At 36.1% G+C, this 9,479-nt stretch overlaps 1 protein-coding gene across 1 annotated transcript; it reads left to right on the top strand.

Annotated features, from left to right (window-relative positions):
• The first annotated feature begins 438 nt into the window (after nucleotides 1-438).
• Nucleotides 439-7,349, top strand: LOC113295403 (uncharacterized mitochondrial protein AtMg00810-like). The gene is made up of 3 exons (XM_026543742.1): nucleotides 439-929; nucleotides 6,887-6,991; nucleotides 7,055-7,349. Exons 1-3 carry the CDS (start codon nucleotides 439-441, stop codon nucleotides 7,347-7,349), a joined length of 891 nt encoding a protein of 296 aa, XP_026399527.1.
• The last annotated feature ends 2,130 nt before the right edge of the window (nucleotides 7,350-9,479 follow it).

Here is a 9,479-nt window from a genome sequence, read left to right on the forward strand (position 1 = left end):
AGGTTGCAAATGGGTCTATAGGATTAAGCTTAAAGCAGATGGCAAAGTTGATAGATTCAAATCCAGATTAGTGGTTTTAGGTTATAATCAACAAGATGGTGTTGATTATGGAGAAACCTTTAGTCCTGTAGTTAAATCTACTACAGTGAGAATTGTATTGGTTTTCGCTGTTTCACAAAACTGGAAAATAAAACAGTTAGATGTATCAAATGCGTTTTTGCATGGATACTTAAATGAAGATGTTTACATGGCTCAACCACAAGGTTTTGTGGATCCTGAATTTCCAGATTTTGTTTGTCACTTAAAGAAAAGTTTATATGGTCTCAAACAAGCACCAAGATCTTGGTTTGAGAGGTTTAGTAATTTTTTGGTTAAATTTGGTTTTTCAAGATCAGTGTGTGATTATTCAATGTTCATCTATACTTTTCCTCTGAAATGATGATACTTCTTTTATATGTCAATGACATTATTCTTACTGGGAATTCTGATTTTCCTATGGATAAGCTAGTTCAAGCTTTAAGTGTTGAGTTTGCTATGAAACAATTAGTGGATCTGAGTTATTTTTTGGGTATTGAAGCTCATAAAAATGAAAATTCTTTGGTTCTTACACAAAAGAAATATACTTTAGAATTACTTAAAAAGGCAAATATGCTTGACTGTAAACCTTGTTCTACACCTGTAGTTAAGGAATCCAGAGCTTCTATCCATGATGGTGTTTTGTTGGAAAATGCAGCTGAATATAGGACAATAGTAGGTAGTCTTCAGTATTTAACAAATATTAGACCAGATATTTCTTTTGGAGTTAACCATGTGTCACAATTCATGCATGCACCAACTGATGTTCATTATCATTTAGTTAAAAGAATTTTGAGATATTTGAAGGTACTGTTGGAGTTGGAATTACTCTACACAAATGTGATATCTCCACAGTAAGAGCTTATACAGATTCTGATTGGGCTGGATTGATAGACACATTTATGTGTCTAATATGTCTCAATTGTATGTATTGTTAGTACTCGATTTTCTATTTATTTTGTTATTTTATGCCTTTATAGGTATTTTTAGAGAAATAAGCTCTTGCGGCAAAAATTGGCTCAAAAAGTGGTGTTTTACACCATAGGATAAAGTACTAAAGACACTCCAGAAATGCACCGGAAGAACCCCAGAAATGTCCCGGAGGAACCCCAGAAAATTACTGTTTCAGCCCCAAAAATTACTATTTCCGCCCCAATTGCTAAAGGGACCCCAGGAATGGATTAGGGGGAGGTCACTTTCTTCCCAGAATTTGAAAATATTTTTGGCGGGAAAATTATTTCATACACTGGCAGATTTTACGGGCATGATTTGAAAGGGTTATGAGTAGACTAAAGAGCTGAAATTCAAGAGATAAACTCCTTATGGGTATATGAATATATTTTGAGTGTTGGAATGGCCTGTGTTGGGCCCAATCGCCGGATATTTTTCACAACAGTTAAAAAAGGAAAATAGGGTTTCAAGTTGATTTATGGAAATTAAAGGAGACTAAAGGCAAGAAAAATAATTCTGAGGATTCATATACATATTTAGAAGATATTGGAATGATCGAAACATCTCAGAAACGCGTGGAGAAAGAAAATATAGAAATTATTGCCCGTGGAAAATATTTGTGTTCAATGAAGATTATTTGGAGTTATGACGAGATTCAATGCGTGATATGGGTATAAATAGTCTCTGAGGGTGATGTAGAAGCGGTGTCGAGAGTCTGGGGGGGCTGAGGAGAGCCAGAGAAGAAGAAATTCGAGTTTTCCCAAACTCGGTTTCTGCTGCTGCTGCTGCTAATGAACATGAAGAACACGAAGAACGGACCTGCAACAACAGTCGTTTTTCTACAGTGATAACGACTCACATATGTGCGTCGTACATCAGGCAGTCTTATTTTCCATAGCGTTTGCGACACAGCCGCAGCAGTCTTATTTTGTCATTGAGGGTCGTAGGTCTCTGGTTTTATTGTATTTCTCATATTCTCATCATTTGTAAACCATTTTTGAGCCATAATAAATTATTTTGAGAGCATTTTTACTATGATGAGCTAAATCCCTCGTAACCAAGGCAATGGAGGAAGCTATTCACGCAACATAAATGGGTAACTATTTCATTTAATTATATAATTCACCTAATCGCTGCTTTTGCAGAGTTTTAAATTATTTGAATGATTGTCTTAATTATTTGTTATTCAGTTTGATAGGTTATGCTTGGTTTAATCTCTGGAGTTTATTTATTCATACTGCAACTAAAAAGTTTCTCCCATACCCCCAAACTTAAATCTAACATCGTCCTCAATGTTCTAAAGATGAAATTAAAAGCATGAACAAGGAGAAACTGTTACCATTTGAAGCAAAAGAGATAAGGAAAGATATTACCGTGTTGCATGAGATTGGGTTACCTCCCAATAAGTGCTAAGTTTAAAGTCTTCAGCCAGACATCGGAAGGAATTAGTTACCTCATAAAATCAAAAAGTAACAGCCGAAATAACTGTGGGTCTTCAAAACCAAAAAGAGCTGACCAAAGGAAACTACAATAACCCAAGAAAGTGAACAAGGATAACATGCCCTTATCTAGTTTCCTGATTAAGATATTTATATCTAATTGTGGTTCAGGTTCTAAGAAAGGGTCTAAATAAAATATTTTCATAGGTTGCGTTTCTTCATAGGTGGGATCTGAATCATTAGGTCATAGAGTCTGGAAAAACTCAGATATGATCTTAGAAGCACACAATAATAACCTAAATAACTGAGGATCCTCTAAGTCAATAAGATTTTCCTTACAATATTGACAAAAATGAGAGTAGTGGTCATTCTTAAGCAAATGTGTCGATTCTAATTTCCTAAAGCATTTAGGTTTAGTCTCACAACTTAATATTCGACACATTTGAAATATAAACGTTCCCATATTTGGAAGAAAACTATTTGGTGGGAAAACAAAGTCAATCTGGGTATCATAGCCTGCGCAAACCACATCAACCAGAGGATGTGTTTCTAACGACCGAACTTCTTCCTGGACATCATTAGGTTCGGGAAAACGAGTATGAAGGTAATCTTGCAAAATGGTCGAGGCAGAGATATCAAGTCCTAAGTGTGGGGACTTTCTGAGAGTTAAAGGTAAGGCACTAGGAAAGTGATAATCACCCCCAAACTTAGAGTTTTCAGTGTCTCTAGATAGACCTCTAATTATTTCTTGAATGTTCCGTATCTTCAGAGTCCTTAAATATTCAAGAGATTCTTCTAAGTTATTATCAGGTAGTGCATCTTTACTCATCTCTACGGGTCTATCTTCTTCTTCCAAGACTATTGTTTCTAAGTCGCTAGACTCTAAAACAGTATTTTCGAAATGAACCCGTTCCTCTAAACCACTATCGGTTTCGTAATCAAAAGGAAAAACTACATCGTCTAAAACGGTGGTATCCCTAATCAAATCCTCGTCCTTTTGAATAGGTGAATAATCATAAAATAATATAATCACTATAATATTTCAGATTCTTCATTACTGCTATCCTTATTATCATAGAAATAATATAATCATTATTTGGATTTGAACTAGAAATAATATAATCACTATACAACTCAATTGGATTACTAGACTCCTGATCACTATGCCTACATATTTCAGATTCTTCATTACTGCTATCCTCATCATCATAGTACGAAGATGATTGAACCTTATCTAAATAAGTAGTGTCTTTTATTCTAACCTCGTCCTCTAGATTAGGCAAATATTCACTATTTACATCAAGGGTAAAATTGGAAACACTATTTTGGAAATTTAGATCTTTTAGAGAAGTTCTATTCTGGGTCTCTAACAAAAGCTTTTGGGCCGACTCACATGAATTCCCGACGTAATCTAGGAAATCAGGTAAAGAAAGTTCACTCATTGCATTATTTTCGTCCATAACTAAGTTATTCATTCCAGCGAACTTACGTGCTGTCTCAGCTAACTTACGTGTCGACTCAAGTAAAGAGGAATTAGCAGAATTTTTCTCGTATGACTGATGGTTGTGAGGATAGTGATTGGGCTCACCATGGTATGAACCATAACCTTGAAAAGTTTGGCGTTCCCAACCACTATTCCCACCATGGTAATAAAACTGATGATGTCCATATTCAAATTCAGGTCGATATTCATTGTATTGGCTTCTATCATACCATCTCGACTTAATTGCAAGGGAATTCTACACAATCACAAACAAGGCTGACTCGACCAAATCAAACCTATAAAATCTAGCAAACAAAAAGCATGATGGCTCCACTTAGATTGTTTCTAGACCAGCTTATATCTTTCGAAAGGGAATTCGTTACAATTTAAGCAAACCCCTCTGGAATCAATCCGAGTCAAAGTAAGTTGAATTGAGGCGAGGGAAGCTCAGTGGAGCTTTGATACCCAAGGCCTCACCGCTATCACAAGGCGGCGCAGTCACGCATTCAACTCACAGAAACCATCATGAACTTTGGAGTGTGCTTAAAGAGCAACCAATATTTTTCGAACGAGTTTCCTATTAAGCTCGTTACCCTATCGGTCTCGTTCTATTCCAAATTTTAAGCTTGGGTTCGCGTTAGGTTTCGTTTTCCTAAGGCGGGCAAGAAGGGAGCGGTGATGAAATCCGAACCCTTATCTTGTATTGGCCAGGCCTTGCCCTTTACTAGGAATTTAAAAACAGTCCAAATTCGTCCTCAATCAATGAATCACCTTAAGGAATACAGTAAACCCGCTGACAGGAGATTCGCGAGTGTTTCGATGGACTTACCTCCCGTACCAGACGGGGGATGAACCGTTGAAGTCGACTCGGGCCACGACTCCTATGTCATGTACGAACCCGAGGGGCCGAGACGATATAATAATCGTCGTCCTTCCCTGCACACAGTTTATATAAATTTTTTTTTTTAATAATAATACCCTTCCGTAGGGTTAAAAAAAAAGAATAAAGTCCAATTGTCCAGAATAAAGTCCAAATAAAAAGTCCAAAAATTACAAAAATTATGAAAAATAAAGCCTATTTACAAATCCTAAAAAAAAATTATGTCTTTTTTTTCTTCTCTTTTAGCTTTTAGCTTTAAGCTTTTTGTTCCCAAGTCCTTAGTATTCCACTTCGAACCTGTAAATCAAAGACACAAAAAGAAACGTAAAAAGGAACAAATAATAGTAAAAAAAATAATAAAAGCCTAAAAATTCTACCTAAGCACAAATCCGCGTCGGCGGCGCCAAAATGATTATGAGATTTTTCGTGGTTGTAGTAGTGAAGTTCAAACTCTCGGACTTGTGAAGATTAAATTTAAAGATTTGATAAAATTATATACAAAAATATTAACAAAGTGGGCGAGAGGTAACCAAGACACTGGATTCCACTATTATGCAAAATTGAATGATAAATATTTCAAAACTCTATCCAATTCTTAAGTCCTCTTTTATCTTTAATTCACTATCAATCATACAGATTCTCAAACATTATTTGTAAACCTTAAGCATAGATTATCAAGAGATTAAACCAAGCATAACCTATCAAACTGAATAACAAATAATTAAGACAATCATTCAAATAATTTAAAACTCTGCAAAAGCAGCGATTAGGTGAATTATACAATTAAATGAAATAGTTACCCATTTATGTTGCGTGAATAGCTTCCTCCATTGCCTTGGTTACGAGGGATTTAGCTCATCATAGTAAAAATGCTCTCAAAATAATTTATTATGGCTCAAAAATGGTTTACAAATGATGAGAATATGAGAAATACAATAAAACCAGAGACCTACGACCCTCAATGACAAAATAAGACTGCTGCGGCTGTGTCGCAAACGCTATGGAAAATAAGACTGCCTGATGTACGACCCACATATGTGAGTCGTTATCACTGTAGAAAAACGACTGTTGTTGCAGGTCCATTCTTCGTGTTCTTCATGTTCATTAGCAGCAGCAGCAGCAGAAACCGAGTTTGGGAAAACTCGAATTTCTTCTTCTCTGGCTCTCCTCAGCCCCCCAGACTCTCGACACCGCTTCTACATCACCCTTAGAGACTATTTATACCCATATCACGCATTGAATCTCGTCATAACTCCAAATAATCTTCATTGAACACAAATATTTTCCACGGGCAATAATTTCTATATTTTCTTTCTCCACGCGTTTCTGAGATGTTTCGATCATTCCAATATCTTCTAAATATGTATATGAATCCTCAGAATTATTTTTCTTGCCTTTAGTCTCCTTTAATTTCCATAAATCAACTTGAAACCCTATTTTCCTTTTTTAACTGTTGTGAAAAATATCCGGCGATTGGGCCCAACACAGGCCATTCCAACACTCAAAATATATTCATATACCCATAAGGAGTTTATCCCTTGAATTTCAGCTCTTTATTCTACTCATAACCCTTTCAAATCATGCCCGTAAAATCTGCCAGTGTATGAAATAATTTTCCCGCCAAAAATATTTTCAAATTCTGGGAAGAAAGTGACCTCCCCCTAATCCATTCCTGGGGTCCCTTTAGCAATTGGGGCGGAAATAGTAATTTTTGGGGCTGAAACAGTAATTTTTCTGGGGTTCCTCCGGGACATTTCTGGGGTTCTTCCGGTGCATTTCTGGAGTGTCTTTAGTACTTTATCCTATGGTGTAAAACACCACTTTTTGAGCCAATTTTTGCCGCAAGAGCTTATTTCTCTAAAAATACCTATAAAGACATAAAATAACAAAATAAATAGAACATCGAGTACTAACAATACATACAATTGAGACATATTAGACACATAAATGTGTCTATCATGGATGCCCAGATACAAGAAAGTCTACATCTGGTTATGCTATATTTCTGGGAAGTTCTCTCATTTCATGGTCTAGTAAGAAACAACCCATTGTTTCTAGGTGTTCTGCTGAATCAGAATATAAATGTTTATCTGTTACTGCATCTGAGTTAGAATGGTTATCTAATGTGCTTAAGGAATTGCAATTCTCAGTTCATCTTCCAATGTAAATGTTCGGTGATAACACTTCAGCTATTTTCTTGGCTTCTAATCCTGTTTTTCATTCCAGGGCCAAGCATATAGAAGTTCAGTATCATGTAGTAAGGGATTTGGTTGATAAAGGTTTTGTGAAGATTCAACATGTTCCTTCTGAAAGTCAGATTGCAGACTTATTCACAAAAGGATTGTGCTCACCTACTTTTACTTCTTTACTTAAACAACTGTTGCGAGATACTTCAAGTGCTGTTGTTGATGTATCTGAGTGTCAGAATTCTTCATGTATTGCTGATGAAGAAGAACTCTCCTTTGACAATGAAGCTGCTTTGTTTTCTGGACTTGCTCTTCATTCTTCTGTTATGTTTTAAATTTTCAGTTGTTGTTATTTTTTGAGTCTGTCAAGTTGAATTCTGTGAATGTCAGTATCAACTTGAGGGGGGCTGTTAAGTATAGCTTTCAGTCAAGTCAAATCTTGTTGACCTTACAGACAAGTCAATCCTGTAATGAAAAGCAAATAAATACTCTCAGACAGCCTGTGTGGTCTTCAATAATTTTCAATAAAAAAAATACTTTTTCTGCTTCTTATCTTTTCTGATATCTCTCAGTTTATGTGCGTAAAATGATCATTTAATTTGGCTAACAAGAGTCAAATTTCATGCTAGCCAAACGACGACAAAATCGAAGTCAAACTGCAAGTTGATGTTACGTATATCTGCTTTAGTTGTAGACCATTTCAGCTAGGTTAATTTGCTTCTAGGATACCAAAGAGCCATGAGCCGCCATCCATACATACGGCGTACCGCATATGCAAATATAAAAATTTGGTTTGCATCACTGCGTCATTTTGTGCACTATCAAATTTACTAAACTTAAGATCTCCATGTCCATCACTTTTCTCATAGCTAGATAGCAGGAGCTGAACATTGTGAAATTCATGTTACACACCAACCATCTAACATATCATAGAACATATGTTACATATCACAGGCATTAATAATGTAAAACATATCATAGGCATTAATAATGTAAAACATATGAGCTAGATATGGGGTTTTAAAGACAAACTCCTACCTTGCATTCATTTATAGATCCCTGTTATACTGGATTCTTGTTTCAAAGCCAGAGAGGAAAGGTTATATAATAGAAGAACAATTCTACAACAATGATTAGTACATTATGAGATTGTATCCGTACTAATCATTAATTATTACATACGCAAATAGATTCCGAAATACTACTAGTACTGATCATTAATTGTATATCAACTGATTAGTAATTAGCGAATACATTCCGAATTATTTCAATAATTATAGTACCAGTAGCATACAACTATATATGATCCGAGTACAAGTGTCTTTGAGGTTGAGCAAAACTTTATTAATCTGCACCCTCCAGTGCAGTATACTGACTGAGGTCGTGAATGAAAGATGGTACGGTCACGAGTTACATGCCTCACAATGATAAGTGTTTTGCATACCAACCAATCCAAGTAAAGAATGCAAATAGAGACACAAAGTCCGTGTAGTTGATATAAGTGCTCCGATGAGATCAATGAGCCTCTGTAGTTTGATTTTGACAGACAATAATGAGGAGCGAGGAGGTATGGTATTGAATGAAGCACGGGCTGTTTGTGGCCCCAAGCATGAGGCCCAAGATCAAGACAGGAGAACGAGCTTTACCTAATGTACGGGGCCTATGAGTAACAACAGGAGAAAGACATGCCTTGTGCCCTGCCTGGGAATTACACTGTCACTGCTGCTGCCCGTGAATCCACAGAATATCAATCCCACGTATCTTACAGGGGTGTATTGGATCAGGATTTATCTAGATAAAATTAGATATTAGTTTTACCCGAATCTAGAGGATTTATAATATTTCTTAAAGAATCTTTAAGATTCTTATAGATATATGATTCTGGATTATAATGGATCGTCTTAGGAGTAATTTGCTTTTTAAAAATTGAAGTATATTACCAATTAGTAATATATTTGAAAAAATCAAGGTCATCATGATTCCCTTAAAAAAAAAATCCAAAAGTGGAGGTGGGCGGTGGTGGTTGGTGTGTGTGGTGGTGGCGATAATGGTGGTGGTGGGCATGGGCGGTGGTGGCTGGTGTGTGGCGGTGATGGTGGTGGAGGTGATGGTTGGTGATGGAGGCGGTGGTCGATGGTGGTGGTTGTGCTGGTGTTGGTTTGTGATATGTGGTGGTGGTGGTGGTGGTTTGTAGTGGTGGTGGTGGAAAAACATAGCATGTTGTGATAAAAAAAAATCATAAGAATCCATGAAACTCTTGTGGTTTGGGTTAAGATTGATATGAGATAATAACATACATATTTTCCCTACAAATATCCATAAGAATCCATATATATCTTGTCCCATAACTATCCTAAGAAATCTTAAATAAATTGAATACCTAGGATATTTGTGGAATCTAAAACAATCCTAATTGAATACCATGGATATTTAATAATTCCTTATATATCCTAATTGAATACCTA

The sequence above is a fragment of the Papaver somniferum genome, chromosome 7, assembly GCF_003573695.1.
Source record: "Papaver somniferum cultivar HN1 chromosome 7, ASM357369v1, whole genome shotgun sequence".
NCBI lineage: Eukaryota > Viridiplantae > Streptophyta > Magnoliopsida > Ranunculales > Papaveraceae > Papaver > Papaver somniferum.